The sequence below is a fragment of the Chionomys nivalis genome, chromosome 1 (assembly GCF_950005125.1).
Source record: "Chionomys nivalis chromosome 1, mChiNiv1.1, whole genome shotgun sequence".
In the NCBI taxonomy this organism is placed as follows: Eukaryota; Metazoa; Chordata; class Mammalia; order Rodentia; family Cricetidae; genus Chionomys; species Chionomys nivalis.
In genome coordinates this window covers 174,814,201-174,840,890 of record NC_080086.1, presented here as the reverse complement: position 1 = coordinate 174,840,890, position 26,690 = coordinate 174,814,201, and the positions used below count along the sequence as shown (strand labels likewise).

The 26,690-nt window shown below is 40.8% G+C and overlaps 1 protein-coding gene across 1 annotated transcript; it reads left to right on the top strand.

Moving 5' to 3' along the window:
- Positions 1 to 24,729: 24,729 nt before the first annotated feature.
- LOC130884871 (40S ribosomal protein S6-like) lies at positions 24,730 to 25,482 on the top strand. The gene has a single exon (XM_057786149.1). It carries the CDS (start codon positions 24,730 to 24,732, stop codon positions 25,480 to 25,482), a length of 753 nt encoding a protein of 250 aa, XP_057642132.1.
- Positions 25,483 to 26,690: the final 1,208 nt, after the last annotated feature.

Sequence of the window (26,690 nt, the reverse complement as noted above, 5' to 3'; positions counted from 1 at the left end):
AATGTATGTAGGTTGAAAGAGAGAAGAAAAGGGTATACAGACAGTTATAAAAAGAAATAAATAGTTTTAAAAAATAAAAGAAAGTCTTTAAATACAGAGCACAGACAGTCATAGATTAAAGGAGTAAATAAAATTAAGCTGCATAAAGATGGAAAATACACAGAGAGTCTGGATTATGTATATTATTGTGTTTTCTTTGAATTTTTTGGCTGTGAATGAGCTAAGTACAGAGAGACATTTCATTGTATGGGCTACTAAGCTAAACCAACGTATTTGTTTTAAAGGTATCTTGACTACAAAATTTGGGTCTAAGAGATATGTTGCTTTGGAAAAGAGGTTCTGTTTTTGTTTCTACAGAGCATAGAAAGCTGTGGATTTCTTACCTGCTAATATGGTTTGATCAAGAGCCCCTGAAGCAATGGCCCAGATGGTCCAACATTCACAACAGCTTTAGGACTGCTGTTTGAGACAAACCTATTACACAGGATACCCCACAAAAGACCTGATTAACAGTGCCCCCAATCAGAAGAAAGTAGTCTATAGAACAACACCCAAATTCCCTAAATAATTGTTTATAAATGTTTGTTTACATTTAAAGGGGGATATGCTATAGAAATGAATACTTTGCATTGGTATGGATCTTGGTTGATTTATACAAATTTAAGGTCAATTTTGTTATATGTATATTTCTGCTCTTGATTAAGGTATTGTGTTTGTACATTTAAAATTCATTTAAAAATGCAATATATAAATAGGAAATACAAATTAATAAATAGTCATGTATAATAGTCAAGCTTGTAGTCAATTTAGTTGGGTTTTCTAGGTGTACAGAGATATATTTCAGATGGATGGGTATTCTTCAAACCTTTCAAAGACTTAAATAATACAGCATTTAAATATTTTAAGAACTTAGACTTTTCTCAACAATGAGACATTTGTTCCTGGCTGGCCAACCTACTTCAAGAGGATGATGGGCTTCAAAGAGGCTCCTTATGGAGTTTGTCAGCCATTTGGGCAAGAAACAGCTTTTGCCTGGACTGCTTGATGCTATGCTGTTTGAAATGGACATGCAAGAACCACAGAAAAGTGACTACTGAACTTGCCTAAAGGTAAGACAGTCCTTCAGAGTTCCTGCTTCATGAAAGAGTCTCCCAGACATTCTGCAGGACACAGAAGAAAGTGACTGGCACACTGCCCATAGAGGCAAAACAGTCTTTCAAATTTCCTGCTTCAGGGAAAAGTCTGATACTATGGGCCTGTAGATTAAAGATGGATGCCCCAATGCTACAGAAGAACTTTTGGTGACTGTCCAGGCGGTAAAATATCTTGTCAATTCTAAAGTTTTGGGAGTTGCTTACAATGCACTTCCTGTTAACTTAGGTAATGTTATATCCTTCTGGGGTCTTTGATGGAGTTGAAGAATAGATAGTTATAATTATAGTTTTCCTTAGTTATGATAAAAGATAAAATAGACATAAATATTGTAACTGTAATTCTTGTTTGATACCTGTTTTGTTATTTGTAATTTTACTATATTAAAGTTAAAACCATCCTTTTTATTTAGACAGAAGAGGAAAGATGATGTGGGATTCCCCTCTGTATACTATGAATATATTTTTTTACCATTGGTTATTAAAGAAGCTGTTTCAGCCAATGGCTTAGTAGAGCAAAACCAGGCAGGAAATCCAAACAGAGATATAGAGAGAAAGTAGGTGGAGTCAGAGAGATACCATATAGTTACTGAAGGAGAACAATGCCAGATGCTAGCCAGAACCTTACTGGTAGGCCACAGTCTTGTGGTGATACACAGATTAATAGAAGTGGGTTAATTTAAGATGTAAGAGTTAGCTAGAAATATGCCTAAGCTATTAGCCAAACAATGTTGTAATTAATACAGCTTCTGTGTTATTATTCAGGTCTGGGCAGCCAGGAAACAAATGAGCAGTGTCTGACGACACAGAAGGGCTGCAGGGATAGCTTCATTAGTGAAGCATAGGGACCTTAGTTTAATATTCAGACTCCACATAAAAATGCTCAGCATGGTGGTAATCAAAGAACCAGGAAGGCAGAGACCCTGGTTCTTAATGAGCAGTCAATCTAGTATAAGTAATGAACTCAATGCCAGTGAGGAATCCTGTCTCAAAAGAGGTGGACAACCCTCCTGAGAATGTCACCTCAGGTGGTCCTACGTACATGCACCTGCACGCATGCACACACATGCACACACACATGCATGCTTGCACACACGTGCACACACAATCTCTTTATCAAAAATATCAAGAAAGCAATTATCAATAAGTTAAGTGAAGAACTCATTGCTTCATTTGAAATATGCACAGCTCTTAGTGCGATGGTGAGAATACATTATGAAAACCCACTCATCCCTAGGATTCAAAGGACAGGGATAAAATCCACAGACTCACACACAAGCTTTCTCTGAACTCATTAGTGCTCCCACAGTCCCCTGCACACATCACAGAGTGAGTCATCACAGAGGTGTATCACAGCCCACCGTGTCTCGCTCTGTTTTTGTGCCAGAACTCATGTGCCCACATAACTTCACTCAGGCACAGAAAGCAGTGTAGGCTGACAGGGGAAACACTGTGTGGCCATCAAATGCAGCATTTAACCTCGCAGGGGCTCGCTGTTCTCTTCTGTAGAAGATGGTGAGATAAAGCCATGCTCGCTACTTCACAGAGCTGTAAGCATGAAAGGTGTAACAGGCTTTGAAGCAGTTGAAAGTGCTTGGTGAAGCGAGGTGCCCTGTGCCTGGTGGCTGAGTATAAAGAGGCAGAGCCACTGTGGCTTGGCAGCTGCAGCGATGGCACCACCTAGCCACAAGACGGCTGATGTCTCACGGGAAAGCAAAGGCACTGAAAACACAAAAGACCTGTTGGGGAGCATAATGAAAAGACATGCTATTTGAAACATGATCACAGTCTGAGGGCCTCACATAAGAAAATAATATTTTGAAAAATTGTCATGTTCAATTTAAGTTACTCTTGGGTGACTTCAAACTATACAATTTGCATTTAGCTCAGGCTTAATTATATCCAAGAAGAGTTCTTCTAATTCTCTTTCATGATAATTATCCTGCAAATTTTAACTTGGTTCTACATACAAAGACTTACACACAAGGTTAACGATAATGAATCAATCATTTCCTCTCCCTTTATATCTATTTTCTGAATAGCAATTTTCTTTCTTCCACATAACACAAAGCTTCCAAACACCAACTACATGTGAGCCACATAATTCCCCCCAAATGCTTCTCTGATCTCTGTGCATATATCCGCACACACAAAAACCTCTGTAAAAAGAACATCTAATGTCATGCTTTGTGATCTACGGAAGGCTGGTTCCAGGATAGCCTCTCCTTCCACAGACACCAAAATCTGTAGCTCTCAAAGCATATATAAAACAGCATAATATCATAGACTGGCATGGTATTTGCACAGAATCTAGGCACATTCTCCTGTATATTTTAAAACATTTTATATTGCTTTTTGTGTTTGCAATGCTAAGGATCAAATGGCCTTGTACATACTAGGCAAGTGTTGTATCCCTGAACTAAGTTCATCTCTTTAGCTTGCTCCATCCCTTTTAGGTTGTTTAGATTTTAGATTTTAGCTCCATCCCTTTTAGATTGCTTATAGCAGCTAATATGATATAAATATCAGGTAAACAGTTGCTCTAGTGAATTGTTTAGGGAATGGTGACAAGAAAATTGTCTACACATGTCCAGTTACATTGCAGGCATTTGTGATCCAAACCTAAGGATGAGAAAGGCCAACTATATATTCAAGTCAATTGACTGCATTCCTTTAAGTATGTAGGGGTTTTCTATATTGTTTCTGGTATATTATTGTACTTTCACTTCAATGGTTTTTGGTATTTTTAGAGAAACACATTTACATGAGCCTGTCTGCACAAGAGTGGCAGACCAAAGTCAGGAGCTTTAAGAAAGGTTTACAAGGTTCAGAGTGTCAAAGGAAGAAAGCACATCCTGTTGATACAAGGTTTCAAAAAGATGCTTTCAAAATAAGCCCCAAAAGGAAGTAGAAAGAAATTCAAGGAAGGCCAGCACCACGGAGCTAACCAGAGAAAAGAAGCCACATTTTTCCAATAGGGTGAGCGGGTTTACCTTTGGTTCTCCAGTCCTAGGAAGTCACAAGATAGAATCTCAGTTGCCCGCCATCTAGATAATAAGACTATGTTGCTGGAGACACTGTGCACCTTGGCTGTAAGTTACAGAGAAAACCAACTGGAACTGAGTTGAAAGCTTCCTCCCGGCTACCTAGCTTGTATAGCCAGAAGGTGCTATGCAGCTGCTGCAGAAGAAAAACCTTCAACAGCCTCATCCAGCTGCGAGCCCTATGAATTTCAGTCCCAACCTCCTAGGCAAGATGTGCCTGCTTTGCTATAGTGGCTATGGGGACAACTTCTCTCTGATTGCATTTGAAAACCATTCCACAGAAGGTGGACTGTTAAAACATATGACTGGGGAAGTCATTGGCCCTAGTAAGGAACTTACTATTATTCTATAGTTAAATTGACGTAGCATCAAACTGCTTTCTAAATATCTATGTTTATGCCCTTAGACAAAGGCTACAGTCACAGTGCACAAGAGAAGTCTTTGCTATGAGTGGTGGTGAATGCAGAGACTCATGGCTGTTCAAAGGTGCTGAGAATAAGTGATAGTTAAGTCGTCAGCCTTCCACACGACATCCCCACCCCGGTTAGGGATCAGGGAACATTGTGGAAGGCTGAGCAGAAAGACTGTAGGATCCAGGAGGTAGAGAGAAGGGCTATACTGTGGTATCTTCTGGGCATGGCACGGCTACTGCAATCCTGGACACAGAACAGCTGCAGTTAGTCACCTGCACTGGGCCAGCAAGCATTCAGTATGGACGGCAGGCAGGTTTCTGGGACCCTATGCCTCCCCTAAGCTGAACTGTTGGCTACGGGAAGATTCTGGGAGAGAACAGCCTTTGTCTTCTGCCTTATACCCATGGTGAGCCCACCAAGAATGGGTAGCTCCAAATGATGGTCCCACAGAGTGTCTTGCTTAAACTTGGTAGGTCACCAAGAAAGCAAAAAGACATGAATGTGGGAAAGAAATCCGTAGTGGTGGAATTAAGAGGGGTGGGAAGTGAGCAGAGTTAGAATGTATTTTATTATACAGGTAATTGCTGCTGGGACTCCAATTATTTTACTATAACAGGGAACGTAGAAAATGTTAAAATTAAATCTTTCATGGAGAGCTATTTAATATCATAAAAGTCAGCTGATACTCATTACTACATAAAGATAGTAAACCATGGTGGATGTATAAGCAGATACAGGTAAAATTTGATAAAATTTAGTTCCCAGTTGTGGATATTAAAATGAATGGGACTAGAAGATTCTCTGGGAGATGTGGACCAAGTAAGATGTAGTGGTATTTGTACAGCAATAGTCAGAAAGAATGAATGTCAGGGTCCAGATAGCATGCATTCGCATGTGAACAGTTTATACTTGAGACTGGGGCCGTGGAAGATCCATTAAGAAAAGACACATAGGTTCTTGGTAAATGGTGATGATACAGGCATCCAAATGGAAAAAAAACTATATCCCTATCACGTCATACATAAGATTTAATACCCAGTATATAAAAGATCTACGTAAACAGGAAAAAGCAAATTCTTAAAAATCATAAAAAAGATTGTGCTGTGGCCTCAGCATATCGAAGGATTCCTGTTATGAGACCTTCAAAGTGTCGCCTATGAGAGCAGAGATTATAAAATGATGTGACAGTGAACAGGAACTTCTGATCACCTGGAATAAAAACACCACGTCCTCACTCGTATGTGGATTTTAGGAGCAGATTTGTATCTAACTTAGAGTACCTGTAGAAGTCAGAAATTAGAAATGGGGCCACTGGGTGGAGGACTGTTAAGGGGTCCTTTTATACACAGGAAGTATAAAAGAGGAAAAGGAAAGAATAGGGCAGAAGTTTAAGAGGGGAAAGGGATAGGAAGGTGGAGCAGAGAGGTGGGGAGAAGATGATTAACACAGGACATTATTTAAAAACCCTTATGGATATACATTGATCTAATCTACATGGGAAGTAGGAAAATACAAGATCTCCTGAGTAAATTGGGAGCATGGGGAGCTTGGGAAAGGGTTGAAGGAGAGGGGAGAGGCAGGGAGGGGAATAGAGAAAAACATAGAGCTCAATAAAAATCAATAAAAAATTTTAAAATCTTATGGACACATATTGCTTTATAAACTACACACACACACACACACACACACACATACACACACACATCCAAGAAGCCACAGGCTGCCAAATAAAAAGCCCTATGCCAGATGTCCAGAAGTTGTTGGTCGGGAGGCCCTAAATACAACAGAGGCTATTGTTCTTGTTGGTCATTAGCACCCAGAACACTCTACTGCAGAATACATACACACTGTGGTCATAGAACTTGGAGAAATTAAGTTGGTGTTAACCAGGAAGCTTCCTCCCTGTTAGCTGGCTTTCACAGTACCAAAAGGAGCTATGTAAGCTGCTGGGAGAAAAGTATCATAAAGTCTCATCGCGCTGTGAACCCTACAGTTTTAGTAACAACTGGCCTGGCAAGGCATGTCCAGGGATGCAACAATGGCATGAACGTTGTGAGGTAACCAATTGTTTTGTGATTGGATTTAAGGCCCACTCCAATGGAGGGAATGCATGTCCAGTACTGCAAATCTGACCAAGAACTCACGTCCGATAATTATCTAGGAGGAGTTGTAGGTATGAGGAATGCATATAACCAAAACATATTGTATGCATTATGAAATTCTCAAAGAATTAATAAAAACATTGTATTTTAACAAAAAAAAACTTATAATCGTTAAAAGACAGCATAAAGATTTGATAGGGTAGACAAAAATCTTTAACACATATAAGCAGCAAAGGACCAGTATCAAAAATATATGAAAAACTGTATTTTTAAAGAACTATAACTGACACAGAGTATAAATAGGATGAGAAAATTCCAAGAAGCAACATGCGGAGTGATCATAGCTTTTGTTTTTATAGAAGTGTGGAGCTTCTGCACTCGATAAATTCTCAGGTTCAAGAAGAGGGCCCATTTCCCAGTAACCCGTATATTTTTTTTTAAAATGACCTGTATAGTTAAAGAAAAACCCACAGGGAGAGATAGCTCAATGGGTCAGAGCATTGACTACTCTTCCAGAGGACTCAGATTCAGTTCCCACCACCCACATGGCAGCTCGCAACTGCCTGTAACTCTAGTTCCAGGGCTTCTAATATCCTCACACAGGCAGCCCAGGAGTGAAATGTGCTTGCTTTGCAGTTATGAGGACACAGATCCTAGCATCTGTGTAATAAATGAGGTAAGCCTGCACAGGATGGTAACCCAGCTCTAAGATGGCAGAAACAGGAAGATCTCGGGGATTTACTGGCATCCAGCACAGCTGAAAAAAATACCATAAGAAGCAGACTTAAAAGGAGACTCCCACCTCAAAGGATACAAAGAAAGGGATAGAAGAGGATGCTGGATACCTTCTGGCTTTCCTGTGCACAAACACACACACACTTACACACACACACACACACAAATAAGCAAATCTTCAAAAATAATTTTTAAATGTTTCAAAAAAGAAAAATGTAAGAAAACTATCCATTTACAGAAATAACAAAACTTGGGCAATATCCAGAAATAAGCCTAACAAGAAAAGCACAGCCAACAGACTTCAGACTCCCCTAGAGGCAGAGAAAATCAGCAGAATGCCTTCATTTGGACTGCTCAGGGGTTTGTTAGTCTCAGCAGAATCTCAGATCTTTCCTAAGAACCAAGGCTGTAATTCATTAGCCTGGTTTTTGCCCTGGGAGACGGTCACCAAGCAGTGGCCTGCTGGCTCTGCTCTGGATCACTGGTTCAGACCGGGATGAGTCCTAGGGTGAGTGTTACAGAACGTTATGGCACCAAGAGACCATTCCAGAAAAAGAGACTGAGAACCCAGGCAAGGATCACTGCAGTGGCTGCTCTCTGGGAGACTTTCTGGGTATATGACAACCCTGGCTTACTGTGAATGTGTGCCAACCTCCCCAAAGAAGAACCACCTCTCTTCACCCCGGGAACCCAAGTCACTTTCTGCCTTTAATCTTTGCGAAAGGGTCACTTATCTTGTCTCTTTTTAGGTCTAATATTCCCGTGCCTCAAGCGTGTAGTAAGTTTTGTGTGTACTCTTTTCTGTTATAAATAGAAATACATAAAACTCCTAAAAATGAAAATATGTTACCGTTTTTCTAAAGACTCCCTGAAGAAGTTCTAAGTAAATGAAGAAATATACCAAACTTCTGAATGGGGAAACTACATTAGTCACTCTGTTCCGTGAATCCTTCATCAAAATAGAAGCACAACTCATCACAGAACTTATGATCTTTTAGTATGTTCACTCAGAAGAGAAAGTGCCAAGGAAAGGGTGGAGCAATACTTACAACACAAGGGTTCAAACCCTCTGATTATTAAAAATAAGTTGAACCACTCAGGAGGTGGAGGCAGGAGTTCCCAAGACCAAGACCAGCCTGGGTTACACAGTGAGAGCCTGGGAAGAGGGGGGAGGGAGGGAAGGGAAAGGGAGGGAAGGAAAATAAACAAACAAACAAACGATGTACTCAGTAAAAAAAAAGCAGAAATCCCTACCTTCTGATAGGATCAGATGGTAGGCACACTTGGCTGATTATTTGGAAACAAAATTAGATCTCTCTCTCTGTCTTATGTTACAAAAAAAAAAATAGTATAAAGATTTGAATGAAGAAATAAAAGTGTAAAAGCATCTTAAGAAAATACAAGATAAGGCCTAGGCGGCGGAAGCACGGGCGCACAGACAGTTCCGGGCGGCGGAGGCACCGGCAGGCAGGCCCGGGCGGCGGAGACATCGGCAGGCAGGCCTAGACGGCAGAAGCACCGGCGTGCAGGCAGGCCCGGGAGGCGGAGGCACCGGCAGGCAGGCAAGTCCAGGCGGCAGAGGCACTGGCGCGCAGGCAGGCCCGGGCGGCGGAGGCACCGGCAGGCAGGCCTAGGCGGCGGAAGCACCGGCGCGCAGGCAGGCCCGGGCGGCGGAGGCACCGGCACGCAGGCAAGTCCGGGCGGCAGAGGCACCGGCGTGCAGGCAGGCCCGGGTGGTGGAGGCACCGGCAGGCAGGCCTAGGCGGCGGAGGCACCGGCGCACAGACAGTTCCGGGCGGCGGAGGCACCAGTAGGCAGGCCCGGGCGGCGGAGGCACTGGATGCAGGATAGTGCGGGCAAGAAACAGTGAAGCCCGCACTGAGAGCAGATTGCCCCGCTACAATTAAATCAAACCCAATAGATAGCATTGGTAAGAGGAGATGGGCAGACGCCAAGGCAAGAATTCACCCAACAATCTGAAAAACAACATGAAAACACCAGAACCCAATATTCTTACAACACAAGGACTTGAACACCCTAACACAGGAGAAGAGGAAAAAACTGACTTTTTGAAAGCAATAGAGTCCCTTAAACAACATGTAAAAAACGCCCTCATAGAAATGGATGAGAAGTATAACAAAAAGTTTGAAGAAATGAGTAAATACGTAAATGATACCCTGGGAAGCCAAGAAAAAACGATCAAACAGGTAATGGAAACAGTCCAAGAATTGAAAACTGAAATGGAAGCAAGGAAGAAAACACAAACTGAGGACCAGCTGGATATGGCAAATATAGGTCAACGAGCAGAGACTACAGAAACAAGCATAATCAATAGAATACAAGAGATAGAAGAAAGAATCTCAGATTCTGAAGACAACATAGAGAAAATAAACGGACTGATCAAAGAAAACACCAAAACCAACAAATTCTCATCACAAAACATTCAGGAAATATGGGACACAATAAAAAGACCAAACCTAAGAATAATAGGGATAGAAGAAGGAGAAGAGGCACAGCTCAAAGGTCCAGAAAACATTTTTAACAAAATTATGGAAGAAAACTTCCCCAACATAAAGAAAGATATTCCTTTGAATATTCAAGAAGCATACAGAACACCAAACAGACTGGATCAAAAAAAAAGTCCCCTCGCCATATAATAATCAAAACACAAAATATACAGATTAAAGAAAAAATATTAAGAGATGCAAAGGAAAAAGGCCAAGTAACTTATAAAGGTAAACCGATCAGACTTACACCTGACTTTTCTATGGAAACCATGAAAGCCAGAAGGTCCTGGATAGAGGTACTACAGAAACTAAGAGACCATGGATGCAAACCCAAACTACTATACCCAGCCAAGCTATCGTTCACTATCAATGGAGAAAACAAGACATTCCAGGATAAGAACAAATTTAAACAATACGTTGCCACAAATCCAGCCCTACAGAAAGTAATAGAAGGAAAATCACAACCCAAGGAATCCAACATTGCCAACACTGCCTACAATAACCCAGGCATCTAGCGACCCTTCAACAGCACAACTCAAAGAAGGGAGACACACAAACTCTACTACCAAAAGCAGTAAGAATAACCGGAGTTAACAACCACTGGTCATTAATATCACTTAATATTAATGGTCTCGATTCACCTATAAAAAGGCACAGGCTAAGAGATTGGATACGAAAACAGGATCCAACAGTCTGCTGTTTGCAAGAAACTCATCTCAACCACAAAGACAGGCATCTACTCAGGGTAAAGGGTTGGGAAAAGGTTTTTCAAGCAAATGGTCCTAAGAAAAAAGCAGGTGTGGCCATACTAATTTCTAACAAAACTGACTTCAAACTAAAATCAATCAGAAGAGATCGAGAGGGACACTTTATACTCATAACAGGAACGATTCAGCAGGATGAAGTCTCAATCCTGAATATCTATGCCCCTAATATAAAAGCACCCACTTATGTAAAAGAAATATTGCTAAAACTCAAGGCAGACATCAAATCACACACACTAGTAGTAGGAGACTTCAACACACCTCTCTCACCAATGGACAGGTCAATCAGACAGAAAACTAATAGAGAATTAAGAGAATTGTTGGAGGTAATGAATCAAATGGACTTAACAGACATCTATAGAACACTCCACCCAAATAGGAAAGAATACACCTTCTTCTCTGCAGCTCATGGAACCTTCTCGAAAATTGACCACATACTTGGAAACAAAGGAAACCTCCACAGATACAAAAAAATATCAGTGTCCACCTGTGTCTTATCAGATCACCACGGATTAAAGTTAGAAGCCCCCAGAAAGCTGACAAACTCATGGAAACTGAACAGTCAACTACTGAACCACACCTGGGTCAAGGAAGAAATTAAGAAAGAAATTAAACTCTTCCTTGAATTTAATGAAAACAAAGAGACAACATACTCAAACCTATGGGACACGATGAAAGCAGTGCTAAGAGGAAAGTTCATAGCACTAAGTGCCCACTTAAAGAAAACGGAGAAAGCATACATTGGGGACTTAACAGCACACCTGAAAGCTCTAGAAAAAAAAGAAGCAGACGCGCCCAGGAGGAGTAGAAGACTGGAAATAATCAAACTGAGGGCAGAAATCAACAAAATAGAAACACAGAAAACAGTCCAAAGAATCAATGAAACAAAAAGTTGGTTCTTGGAGAAAATCAACAAGATTGACAAACCCCTATCCAAACTAATTAAACGACAGAGAGAGAACACGCAAATAAATAAGATCAGAAATGAAAAGGGGGACATAACCACAGACACAGAGGAAATTCAGAGAATCATTAGATCTTACTACAAAAGCCTGTATGCCACAAAACTGGAAAATGCAAAAGAAATGGACACTTTTTTAGATAAGTACCATATACCAAACCTAAACCAAGACCAGGTGAACGATCTAAATAGACCTGTTAGTCGCGAAGAATTAGAAACAGTTATCAAAAATCTCCCTTCCAAAAAAAGCCCAGGACCAGATGGTTTCAATGCAGAATTCTACCAGAACTTCTAAGAAGAGCTAATACCTATACTTCTTAATGTATTTCACAATATAGAAACAGAAGAGTCATTGCCAAATTCCTTTTATGAAGCTACAGTTACCCTGATACCAAAACCACACAAAGACCCAACCAAGAAAGAGAATTACAGGCCTATCTCACTCATGAACATCGACGCAAAAATTCTCAATAAAATACTGGCAAACCGAATCCAAGAACACATTAGAAAAGTTATCCATTATGATCAAGTAGGCTTCATTCCAGAGATGCAGGGCTGGTTCAACATACGCAAATCTATCAATGTAATCAACCATATAAATAAACTGAAAGAAAAAAACCATATGATCATTTCATTAGATGCTGAAAAAGCATTCGACAAAATTCAACACTCCTTTATGATAAAGGTCTTGGAGAGATTAGGGATACAAGGGTCATACCTAAATATAATAAAAGCTATTTACAGCAAGCCGACAGCTAACATTAAATTAAATGGAGAAAAACTCAAAGCCATCCCACTAAAATCAGGAACACGACAAGGATGTCCACTCTCTCCATACCTCTTCAATATAGTGCTTGAAGTTCTAGCAATAGCAATAAGACAACATAAGGGGATCAAGGGGATCCATATTGGAAAGGAAGAAGTTAAGCTTTCATTATTTGCAGATGATATGATAGTATACATAAGCGACCCCAAAAACTCTACCAAAGAACTTCTACAGCTGATAAACACCTTTGGGAATGTGGCAGGTTACAAAATCAACTCCAAAAAATCAGTTGCCTTCCTATACACTAAGGATAAGGAAGCAGAGAGGGAAATCAGAGAAGCATCACCTTTCACGATAGCCACAAATAGCATAAAATACCTTGGAGTAACTCTGACCAAGGAAGTGAAAGATCTATTTGGCAAGAACTTTAAGTCTTTGAAGAAAGAAATTGAAGAGGACACCAGAAAATGGAAGGACCTCCCTTGCTCTTGGATTGGGAGGATCAACATAGTAAAAATGGCAATTCTACCAAAAGCAATCTATAGATTCAACGCAATCCCCATCAAAATCCCATCAAAATTCTTCACAGATCTGGAGAAGACAATAATCAACTTTATATGGAAAAACAAAAAACCCAGGATAGCCAAAACAATCTTATACAATAAAGGATCGTCTGGAGGCATTACCATCCCTGACTTCAAACTCTATTACAGAGCTACAGTACTGAAAACGGCTTGGTACTGGCATAAAAACAGAGAAGCCGACCAATGGAATAGAATAGAAGACCCTGACTTTAGCCCACAAACCTATGAACACCTGATTTTCGATAAAGGAGCTAAAAGTATACAATGGAAAAAAGAGAACATCTTCAACAAATTGTGCTGGCAAAACTGGAAGTCAATCTGTAGAAGAATGAAAATAGATCCATATCTATCACCATGCACAAAACTCAAGTCCAAATGGATTAAAGACCTCAATATCAGTCCAAACACACTGAACCTGATAGAAGAGAAAGTGGGAAGTACTCTACAACACATGGGCACAGGAGAACACTTCCTACGTATAACCCCAGCAGCACAAACACTAAGGACATCATTGAATAAATGGGACCTCCAGAGACTGAGAAGCTTCTGTAAAGCAAAGGACACTGTCACTAAGACAGAAAGGCAACCCACTGACTGGGAGAAGATTTTCACCAACCCCGCAACTGACAAAGGTCTGATATCCAAAATATACAAAGAACTCAAGAAATTAGACCGTAAAAGGTTAATCAATCCAATTATAAAATGGGGCACTGAGCTGAACAGAGACTTTTCAACAGAAGAAGTTCAAATGGCCAAAAGACACTTAAGATCGTGCTCAACTTCCTTAGCAATCAGGGAAATGCAAATCAAGACAACCTTAAGATACCATCTTACACCGGTCAGAATGGCTAAAATCAAAAACACCAATGATAGCCTCTGCTGGAGAGGTTGTGGAGAAAGGGGCACTCTCATCCATTGCTGGTGGGAATGCAAACTTGTGCAACCACTTTGGAAAGCAGTGTGGCGGTTTATCAGGAAAGTCGGGTTCAACCTACCTCTCGACCCAGCAATACCACTATTGGGAATTTACCCAAGAGATGCCCAAACATACAACAAAAGTATATGCTCAACTATGTTCATAGCAGCATTGTTTGTAATAGCCAGAACCTGGAAACAACCTAGATGTCCTTCAATGGAAGAATGGATGAAGAAAGTATGGAATATATACATATTAGAGTACTACTCAGCAGTAAAAAACAATGACTTCTTGAATTTTGCATACAAATGGACGGAAATAGAAAGCACTAATCTGAGTGAGGTAAGCCAGACCCAAAAAGAGGAACATGGGATGTACTCACTCATATTTGGTTTCTAGCCATAAATAAGGGACATTGAGACTATAATTCGTGATTCTAGAGAAGCTAAATAAGAAGGTGAACCCAAAGAAAAACATATAAGCATCCCCCTGAATATTAACCTTCATCAGGCGATGAAAGAAGACAGAGACAGAAACCAACATTGGAGCACTGGACTGAAGTCTCACGATCCAAAGTAGGAGCAGAAGGAGAGTGAGCACGAGCAAGGAACTCAGGACTGCGAGGGGTGCACCCACACACTGAGGCAATGGGGATGTTCTATCGGGAACTCACCAAGGCCAGCTGGCCGGGGTCTGAAAAAGCATGGGACAAAACCGGTCTCGCTGAACATAATGGACAATGAGGACTACTGAGAACTGAAGAACAATGGCAATGGGTTCTTGATCCTATTGCACGTAATGGCTTTGTGGGAGCCCAGGTAGTTTGGATGCTCACCTTAATAGACCTGGATGGAGGTGGGTGGTCCTTGGACCTCCCACAGGGCAGAGAAACCTGCTTGCTCTTTGGGCTGAGGAGGAAGGAAGACTTGATTGGGGGAGGGGGAGAGAATGGGAGGTGTTGGCGGGGAAGAGGCAGAAATCTTTAATAATTAAATAAATTAATTAATAAAAAAAAATAAATAGCAAAAAAAATAAAAATAAACAATACATTTGGTCAAACAAAAAAAAAAGAAAATACAAGATAATTTAAATATCTTTGAGTGAAATGTTTTCATCAGACCCAGTGGCTTGACTATAAAAACACAAAAATTCCATATACTAGAAAGTTCTTTTAAGAAGATTTAAAAAAAAAAAAAAAAAACAGAAGGAAGGTATCTGTAACAGCTCTTACAAATCAGAAGGAAAAGGATACAATTTAAAAGCAGGCAGAGAGTAAAGCACAAGCTTTACCCGAACCTTTCATATTATCAGTGTGAGAAGATGCTGTTGGTATTAAACAAATGAATGCAATAAAAATGAATATTTTGCTTTTAAAATTAATTTGCAAATTCTCAGTATTTATGATTAATATAAGAATGTCAGGAAACAGTCCGTGAAAATATGAATTGACTGCAGATTTTTGAAGAACAACTTGGCGATAGCTTTAGAAATTTTAGATGTATGTGCTCTTTAACTCAAAATTCCACATTTTAATATCGATCCAAGAGAAACATGTTCTCAATTACAGTAAAATATCTCTGTACAAAATTTTTCATACCAGTGATTTAATGGCCAAGAAGTGGAAGAGAAGAAAATGAAATCCATACTGTGTAAAACTGCTAGTTTAAAAGAGTTACGTGACCGTGAATAGTCTGATATGGAAAGCTGAGGATGGCAGCCTGCTTACCCTTTACTTTACATCTAATGTCTAGTTATGAGTACGTCCATGCTATGCTCGTCCTTCTGAGTCTGGGTTAAGTCCCTCAGGATGGTTTTTCCCTAGTTCTATTCATTTGCCTGCAAATTTCAAGATGTCACTGTTTTTTTTTCTGCTGTGTAGTACCCCATTGTGTAAATGTACCACATTTTCTTTATCCATTCTTCAGTTGAGGGGCATCTAGGTTGTTTCCAGGTTCTGACTATTACAAATAACGCTGCTGTTGCGGGAGGTCCTTCCGCTCCTCCAGCCAATAGCCACTGGGGCGTGGTTTCTTTCCCTTTAAAAAAGCAGCTACTTCCCTCCTCGCTCTCTTTACTTCCTGCTCCGGTTCCGGCGACTAGACTTCTTCCTAATTGCGCAGAGGGCTGTTGTCTGGGACGGTGATCTGTAAGTTTTTTCCCCTTTAAATAAATACCACCCTATTAATCATAATTCCAAACTGGTGTGGGATTGTTTATGACTTACGCCATCACGCTGCTATAAACCTAGTTGAGCAAGCGTCTTGTGGTATGGTTGAGCATCCTTTGGGTATACGTCCAAGAGTGATAGTGATGGGTCTTGTGGTAGATTGAATCCCAATTTTCTGAGAAACTGCCATAATGATTTCCAAAGTGGCTGTACAAGTTTGCACTCCCACCAGCAGTGGAAGAGTGTTCCCCTTACTCCACATCCTCTCCAACATAGACTGTTATTGGTGTGCTTGATCTTGGTCATTCTGTCAGGTGTAAGATGGCATCTCAGAGTCATTTTGTTTTGCATTTCCCTGATAGTTAAGGATGTTGAACTCTTTTTTAAGTGTATCTTGAAGGCCACACTTCTTAGTCTTTTCCAAGCACTTCCATCCACTTGGGACAAAGTAATCAAACATATAAAGCCATATGAGGCATTCTCATTCAAATCACCACACAAACATTTTTATTTTACACTAAGAAATACATTTTATACTATGACCCATAACACAGAGACAAAAAAAAAAACACCTAATCCAAAAGATGCATGAAATAATAATTACACTGACTTTTGATATGAATGTTTTCTATTCTATTTTATTTAACAATCTTTAAAAACCTGTAACTAGGGGAGGGGGGACTCTCAACAGACAAGGTATAGAAGACATGTACCACCATACAATAAAGGCCACAGATGCAAATTCACAGCAAATGTCATCCTCATCTGTGTTACTTTTCTAGAGTCATGACAGAATGCCTAAGACACTACTTAAAAGAGGAAAGAGGTATTTAGGTTCGGGATTCCAAAGGTCTCAAATTATCATGGCACAGAAAGTATGGAGGAGCAGAGCTGTGTTATTCGTGGAAGATAAGGAGCAGCATGAAGACAAGACGAAGACACACGTCCAGGGAACCCCCTTTCACTCCCTAGGCCCTTTCTTCCACAATTTCACTACCACCCAATAACATACTCATATTTGATCTATCCATGGTTAATAGTGGAAAACATCTTCTGGAGGGGATGGGGAGGCGGATCAGTCAGTTAAGTGCTTGCTGCACAGCATGACGACCTGAGCTTGGATTCCCAGTACCCATGTAAAAAGCTGCACATAATGACACACACATGCCTGCAATGCTACTGGGAGGGTGGGCGGGGGAGCAAAGACAGGAGGATCCTTGGAATTTACTGGCCAGCCAGTCTAGCCAAATTAGTGAGCTCCAGCTTCAGTGAAAGATGGTCTCAAAATAAGGTGGAGAGGGCCCGACGTGATGGCTTAGAAGATACGAGCACATACTGCTCTTACAGAAGACCTGACTTTGGTTCCTAGCACCCAGCCTGGGCAGCTTTTAACCACTTATAGCCCCAGCTCCAAGAGAGTCACACCATCTTCTTACCTCTATAGCACTTGCATCCACATGCTCGCTAGCGTGTGAACACACATACGAAAATAAAATTAATTCTTTAAAAAACATAGGGTCAAGAGCAATTGAAGAAGGAGCCCAGTGTTAATTTCTGGTCTGCATGCATATATATATGCACACATGCACACACACATGCACACACACACACACACACACACATGCACACATTAAATGTCCTTTGGAGATCCAAGTCTGAGGTGGAAACTCACAGCCTCTTAAATACCTAAACCTCTATCATTATGTTCATATTATTCATTTTTATTTATTTACTTATATATTTATTTATTTATTTTTGGTTTTTCAAGATAGGGTTTTTCTGTGTAACCTTGGCTGTCCTAGAATTCACTCTGTCGATCAGGCTGGCCTCAAATTCACAGAGCTCCACCTGCCCCTGCCTCCCAAGTGCCGGGATTAAAGGCATGTGCCACCACTGACCAGCTTATATTATCAATTTTTATGGACTCTGAGCATCCAACATTCCAGGTAGAAAGGGGTTGTATTGGAGAGAGACCCTAGATTTTATGAAACTAAATATCCAGGAAAGAAAATTCCTCCATTACAGTCTTAATTTCTAGCTTTTAGTGTTGTGCTTACTATTAAACATGTACCCCACACTACTCCCAATATTTCTGGCTCAGCAACCATTTCTCACATACCTGATAAAACATTGCCTGTAAAATCCAGGTCCTTCCAAAATGGAGCACATTCAATTACCAAAGCTCTACGTTTAATCATAAGGCTTCTTTGTTGGCAATGGCATTTACCTCTAATTAATTCACTTGCTTCATCTCAGAGTCCCACTCTGTCGAGTATATGATCAGATGAGAAAAACCCTGCCAGCCAGAGTGGAATTCACAAAAGGTCACTTATACAGTTTGCGCTCATTTTCATTCTGCTACGCCTTGACATTTCCTAGGAGCCCAAGTGTAAGAGAAAAACCTCACATTAAATCACAGGTAGAGTCATAGAGTTACAAAGTCACTTCCTTCCCGAACACATGGTCCAAATCAATGAAATCCTAGCACTGGATTGACCTTTGCTCTCCACCCAGACGTCACATTATTGCTGGGGAGTTTGGTTACCTAGTGCATCATCCAGGATGGTCTGACTTAGGGTCATTTGGTTGCTACTTATTCAAAAAGTAAGTACGTAGAAGGCAGAACTCAGAAAGTCAAGGCTCAGGAGGGAAATCACAAGTTCAAGGCCAGCCTGAGATATAGAGTGAGACCCTGCCTCAAAATAATAGTGTATTTTGTGGTATGTAAAACTGCTACAAGATTTGAGCCAGGCGGTGGTGGTGCACACCTTTAATCCCAGCACTCAGGAGGCAGAGGCAGGCAGATCTTGCGAGTTCAAGGTCAGCCTGGTCTACAAGAGCTAGTTCCAGAATAGGCACCAAAGCTACAGAGAAAACTTGTCTCAAAAAAAAATAAATAAAAAATAAAAAATAAAAAAAACTGGTGCATGGGGGTTAAATCTTCTTACTAAAATATATTTGGAAAATCCCCTTCTCCACATCTATCTTCTACGCTATATACCTCTGCCATCTTCTCCATTAACATGAACAACCAAGACCAACTACAAATAAAGCTTCCTTAGATAAAATTGTCTTTGTGGCAAAGAGCACCCTCAGTTTCTGTTTGCTTTGAGAAGTCTCCTTCATTGTTGAATGAAATAAATTTATAGATTTTAAAACATCACTTTGTTTGATTATGTATTAAAGGATTGAGGGGAAGATAAGTAGATACACACAATCCATAATCTTGAACTGAATATTCCCCAGACACGAAACTTCTTCATATTTAAATTCAATCAACAACATGACCCTCCCTCCAGAATGTCCCTGAACTAATATAACATAAAAGCATTCCTGATTTAAATGCTATAGTTGTATATATTTTAACCCTGGCATTTAATTCCTACAAATAAAATGTTACCACTTTATGTGAGTACGATTTGTCAAGTAATCAGTCTCATTTTTTTGTTTGTTTTTTGCTCGCAGACTTCCTAATTCACACCTTACCTCTGAAGGCATTTCTCTTGTTGCTTTTGAGAACAGCAATCTCAAAATATGGTTTATGGACCAGTAGGGTCCCTGAAACTTTCTCAGAGACCCCGGGATCAAAGCTACCTTCATACTAATACCAAGGTGCTATTTGTCTTTTTCACTGCGCAGACACGTACTTGATGGTCTAAAAGCAAAGATGGCTAGAATGTCTAGTCCGTGGCACAAACTGAGGCAGTGGCCGCAAACCTTGCTGGCGATCATTGTGCTCCCCACTGCTGCACACTCACAGTAAGGCTCTGAGACGCCTGCTTCACTCAGCAATGTGCTTGCTGAAGCAGAAAAAAATAATTTTATTAAATCTTGACCCTTGAGCAATGTCTCTTTAATATTCCCTGTGACCAAACGGGGAGCACAAAAAGCACCTCCACTGAATCCCAGCGTATGATGGTTGTCTCAAGGGTAAGCCCTGATGTGATTGAGTAGCGAGCTGACGTAACTGGTTTTTTTCCAAGGAACCCCATCTTTACTTAAAAGGCTGACTGACAGGTGAACGGTGGCAATTCAGACTGGGATAATTGGCAGACATTTTCTCAAAATCAAATGAAGCCTGCTCCTCTAAGTAAAACAATTGGCAAACTGTGTTGCCCATGACAAGATTCAAAGTTTTCAAGCAAAACTCAGAATTTTAGAAAGCCTGTATGTGTTGCCATGATGCCCTAGCTCCCCAGTAATGGGCTTTAGTAACAAGATCATTGGCAGCATTAAAAATTACCACTTTTAGGCAGTGCCAAGCCTAAAAGATGTGCATAACTTGGAGAACCAGTGTTTCCACAGAATAGCTGGACATGACAATCCGGACCTGCAATCCCAGCATCCCCACACTTAGAGGGCAGAGATAAGAGGAGCTTGAGTTCAAAACCTGCCTGGGCCACATAGGGATTCCATTCTAAACGACCACAACAACAAAACATATAATTGCCGCAATTATACAAGTGGATAGATTGTGAAACAACAGATTAGACAATTCAAGAGAAAAGTGAAAATAGGTAAGTTTAAAGAACCCACCCATGATGCAGTACAAAAAAGAGAAGGAGATGGAAAATAGGAAAAAGAATTTATCACTAGCAACTTGTTTCTTCTTGAAAAGCTGTTTGCTTATTTTAGATAATTCCTTATTAGTCTATGGTTCCTGGAGTTACCTGGCTATTTCTTTAAACCTTTCATACATTGTCATGTAATGATCTGTATCCAGTAAGTCTAGAAGTCTAACCGCATTTGGACTCTAACTCCTTTTTTATGATTCTGCTGACCTTTGTCATCGTGAGACAGAGCCCTTAACTCCTGCCATTCTGGCAGTCTTTGATCATTCATGACTTTCTGTTTAGCAGATCTTAACCTACAGCAACCCTGAGAGACCAAGAACTCTGTCTGGGGCTGGAGAGATGGCTCAGTGGTTAAGAGCATTGCCTGCTCTTCCAAAGGTCCTGAGTCCACATGGTGACTCACAACCATCTGCAATGAGGTCTGGTGCCCTCTTCTGGCCTTCAGGCATACACACAGACAGAATATTATATACATAATAAATAAATATTTAAAAAAAAAAAAAAGAACTCTGTCTGCAGCAAGTCTGCCCTTACCTCCAGTTACTTATCCAATTTCAGTCTCTCCCTCCCCTCAACAGTTTTAGACACCTTCCTCCTTTCCTACAACCCTAGGACCACATTTAACATTCCAATGTTACTCAAGCAAATAGCATAATATAATTAAATTACAACTTTCTGTGTGCCTCCCACTGTTCCCTTCAACTTTATTCAGCGGTGGTAATCATGTTTCCTGGAGCCTGGATGAAAAACACCCTTGATTCTGAAACTAGAGCATCCAATTCTAGAGAGTAATTATAATTCTGGACTCTTTTTTTTTACCCTTCTCCTTTCCTTGTGAGCTTCTTCAGGCTACACGCCCACAGTGAGAAAGGGGGTCTCACAGACGTCCTTCCTAGTTCACTGGATATATTTCTCTTCTCCCCTATCCCTGTCATTCTCTTGATGTTTTGATGGCGGGGTGGGGGGATGTCAAATCAGGAAGAGAGAAAAGAAGACAGAAGTGAAACAGGCCACACGAGCCCTCCTGATCAGAGAGCAACGAGTTCTTCAAAGCTCGCCCTCTACTAGGCTTCCTCCTCCTGCGATAGCACCGCGGCACACACCTCATCTCTCCGGATGTGGAGGGCTCTTCAACAGCCCTAAGTGATGAGGTGACCTCCTGTGTGCAGAGAGGAAAAGAGAGACAGCACTGTGCCCTGAAAGTTCCCCTCCCCACGAAATACCTTCCTTCTTCCCACTACTGACCCTTCTCCACACCACCGACCTACTAGATCACGATGGCTGTTCTCCCACTTTGCGCCCAAGATGGTAACCACCGAGCTGGCGTTTCCCTCGAACTCAAGGCGAAGACTTCCGGCTACAGTGCTGTTTCTCATTAGCAGCATGTCTTGTAGATCCAGTCCCAGAAAACTTAAGGGGGAGTTAACTCGTTCAGATTTCGTCAGATTCTGATAAAATACTTTAAAACAGGCTGCAGTTTTTAAGTCACGTGTTGAAAGACCTGAGTTATGAAGAATGATGCGGACACACCCATGCGTCGATGTCTTTTCTGGAAAATAATCACCATGTTGTATTATAGCAAAGGTCTGATTTCTTCATCACGCATTGCACTTCATGTACCATATTACATGGGTATGTCCAAGTCCACTTTTACCTCATTTGGATGCACACGAGACTATTCATTCCTCCAGATACACATTGTGTGATTAGTTTCCGCTCTAGTAAATGAATAGCTTAATTAGCACCTTAATTTGATTTTAAAGACTGAAAAAACATAAATAATAGTGCTCTCTCTTTAGAATAAAAGTGTCCTAAGTGATTATACTTTCTTTCTCGTCCTTAAATATACAAGCTGTAAAATTTTCATACAAAAATAGAAAGAAGAAAAAGCAACAGCTCCTCCAAGCTATTTTGGGCAATTAGGAGGAATTCGCTTGTTTACACTGGAGAAACTGAGCATGGGCCAGAATAATTAGCGGTGCTGGGCTCATTCAAATTATGCGCCACTTTAATGCGTTTTAAAACAACTGCTTGCAGTCCCAGTTTATCCCTGGAAGAAAATCAATAGCTTTCTACTAGGCATGATCAGAAAAAAACAGATCTGCTCTGTTTTCTTGGAAAATGTAACTTCCCAGTTTTGTCCACCTAGTTTTTATAATTAAAGCCTAAGTAGTGATCCTCACGTTTTATTTAGATAATGCTTGGACATGAAAATGGGACGCTCTTCTGTGTAGCACTCCCTATATGAGCACCATCCTGTTCTGTCAGCCTGCTAACACGGTGACCCCAAGGATCATTTAATATTGGTAATAAGAGGATAAAAGCTATGGCACCTGAAAGACTCCCTGAAAACAAATCCGGGATATGAATTTTACACATTCTCTTCAAAATTTAAGGTCTTCCATGTTTGATCACAAAGTACTGATGAGCAAGAAGTGTCCAAGCGTGTTTCGTGTACTAGGAGACAAACAGGGAGGAGAGGGGTCATTTCTCCTTTTGAAAGTATACAGAAAATTTGGTCTTAGGAACAGCAGACCCTTTGATCTAAAAGCTGTAATCTAGACCAGTGTGAGTCCTCCATTACCATATTCAGCATGCACAGCTGAGCTGTGCCTCACCACAGGCTTTACTGGGACCGCAGAACATGTGAAAATCATGAGCACAGCCTCTCTCATGTCCAAACTGCTCTAGGACCCAGCAGGACGCCATGTAATAATACCTACAATGAGGCATAGAGGATTCCTGTCTATTGCGAGGCATGGCTGGTGCCTGGGAAATTATTATGTCAAGGCAAAGAATAAAAAGGCCTACAGGAGTGTTGTTGGGGTTTCTGTTCTGCCCAGTTCCCTCAGTCATTAAGTCCCAAAGAAATCACACAGAGGTCTACATTAATCATAAACTGATTGGCCCATTAGTTCAGGCTTCTTATTAACTCTTATAACTTACATTAGCCCATTATTCCTATCTGTGTTAGCCACATAGCTCAGTACCTTTTTCAGAGGCCTAGTCACATCTTGCTTCTTCTGTGTCTAGACAGGACTGCAGAGGAATGGGCTTCCCCCTTCCCAGAATTTTCCTGTTCTCCTGACCCGCCTCTACTTCCTGTCTGGTTGTCCCACCTATACTTCCTACCTGGCTACTGGCCAATCAGCATTTATTTAAAATATAATTGACAGAATACAGACCATTCTCCCACACCACAGGAGAATCAAAGTACTAGGGTTATTCACGGAAGGGAGCCATTCCTTCTGCTGGAACGAACCAGAGAAGTCAAATGTCACCCTCAAACAACCAAATAAAGTCAAGAAAGTGAGCAGTTCTCAAGAAAGGCCTTTCAGTCCACAGTGAACGTATGTCACACTCGTTCATCATTCAGATACAGTTCCACTTCATTGTAGAACATGTTTGCATAAACTATAAATAATAAAATAATCAGGGTGTGTCTCTCTTAGGAATGTGCAACAGCAGGAGATAGGGGCCAGGTCAAATGCATGTTGGGCAATCTAAAAAGACAAAGGCTGGTAAGTAGTAGCTGGCCTCATATGTTATTTGGGGCTTCCTTAGCACTATGGTTGTCTTAGATGAGATATTTAAGAAGGATAAGCAAGTCCTACCAGATCTAAGCATGAAGTGGTAGGGAAGGGAGTCTGCAAACCCAAGACCTCCCTGGGAATTCTCTTAGATAGAAAAGAACAACTAGCAAGAGCAAATAAAAAGGGGAAGGTGTGCCAGCTTACCTGAGCTTTTTGCCTTCCTTGTCTACCTTCACTTCCCTCTTTGCTTTGCAAGCACAGTGACTAGTAACTATAACACAGTCTTTATCTTTGGAGGCTTGTTCCCACTGGTAGATTACCTCTAGTCAAGCTATAGTGGTGGACCCTGCCTATTTTACCACAGTTCTTGAGAACATTCATCATTTCCAAGATGTAGTGTGTAGTCACAACATTAAGGTCGTTTTATTACATATCTGACAACCAAATAGAGTGGATAAAATATTCTTTCCGCTCTTTTTCATGGTACCTCCTAGGCAGTCAGCTGTGCTAAGATGAAGCTGAGTATCTCCTTCCCTGCCACTGGCTGCCAGAAACTCATCGAAGTGGACGATGAACGCAAGCTTCGGACCTTCCATGAGAAGCGCATGGCCACGGAAGTGGCTGCCGATGCCCTGGGTGAAGAGTGGAAGGGTTACGTGATCCGAATCAGTGGCGGCAATGACAAACAAGGTTTTCCCATGAAACAAGGTGTCCTGACCCATGGCAGAGTGAGCCTGCTGTTGAGTAAAGGGCATTCTTGTTATAGACCAAGGAGAATGGGAGAGAGGAAGTGCAAATCTGTCCGAGGACGCATTGTGGATGCCAATCTGAGTGTTCTCAACTTGGCTATTGTAAAAAAAAAGGGAGAGAAGGATATTCCTGGACTGACAGATACTACTGTGCCTCATCGGTTGGGACCTAAAAGAGCTAGCAGAATCCAAAAGCTTTTTAATCTTTCTAGAGAAGATGATGCCCGCCAGTACGTTGTCAGAAAGCCTTTAAACAAAGAAGGTAAGAAGCCCAGGACCAAGGCACCCAAGATTCAGCGTCTTGTGACTACACATGTCCTGCAACACAAACGCCGGCATATTGCTCTGAAGAAGCAACGAACAAAGAAAAACAAGGAGGAGGCTGCAGAATATGCTAAACTTTTGGCCAAGAGAATGAAGGAAGCCAAAGAAAAGCGCCAAGAACAGATTGCCAAGAGGCGAAGACTGTCCTCGCTGAGAGCTTCTACTTCTAAGTCTGAGTCCAGTCAAAAGTAAGTCTATAAGGGTAACAAATAAATGATCAGACCTTGAGTCTCAAAAAAATAAAATAAAATAAAGTAAAATATTCTTTCCAAAGTAATAATTTTTTCCAAAAATATAAAGATCTGATTATGTATTTTTAAATAGCTCTTCCAGCACATGTAGCTGCTAGTTTGTGAGCTGATTTAATTTGTCATGTGAAAATTAATGAATATTCTGTCTTTGATCTATGCATGCAATTTCATTGATTTTAGCAGAACCTGTCTTCAAGGGCAATAGTAGAATCTCTCCATAATTATCTTTACCAATACAGTATTATATTTATTACAAAAGTTATTCCACTTTCTGTAGTGATTTTTTTGAAATTCAGAGTATATACATTATATTCCATTAACTTAGTTCGTTCTAGATGCAGAAATGAAGTCCATCATGAAGCCTGTCTTAGTCACTATTCTATTGCTATCAAAACACACCATGACCAGGGCAACTCTTATGAAAGAGAGCATTTAATTAGGGGCTTGCTTATAGTTTTAGAGGCTTAATCCATTGTCATCACAGCAGGGAGCCTGCAGCATACATGGTACTGGAACAGTAGCTGAGAGCTATGTTGTGGTCCACAAACTGAGGCGAGAGAGAGATTGATTCTGGGCTTGGTGTGGGCTTTTGAAACTTCAAAACCCACCCCGGTGACAGACTTCCTAACAAGACTATGCCTCTTAATCCTTCTAACCCTTTCAAGTGTGCCAATCCCTGGTGACTCAGCATCCAAATATCTGACTCTGTGGGAGCCACTCTTATTCAAACTACAACACTTGGTAAGTACGATAACCAGAACAAAGATTTACTTGAATTGATAACAGTGGACATTTTAGGGATAGATAAGGTAGATATTTGTGTTCCTTTACTGTATAACCCAGATGGAGCCAAAGACATCTGACTCTTGTCTCCTCTGATCTGTTGTTACCATTAGTAATAATACTGACATGAATTAATGCATATAACTTCCATGGTTTAGTCTCAACCTTAAATGGAATAATTTTAAGTTTTTTTTTTTTTTTTTTTTTTTTTTTTTTGTCCCTAATCCCATTCCAAAACTCACTCTACCACTGACCCCAATACAGCATTGCGATGTGGAACCTAGTTAGATGCTTAACCACTAAAAAGGTCACTTCCAACTTCCCACTTCTCAAAACAGAAAATAATGAAAATATGAAGAAAATAAG

What these genes read in the sequence shown, in the direction of transcription:
- LOC130884871 (XM_057786149.1), top strand. Translation starts at nt 24,730, where the DNA reads ATGAAGCTGAGTATCTCCTTCCCTGCCACTGGCTGCCAGAAACTCATC.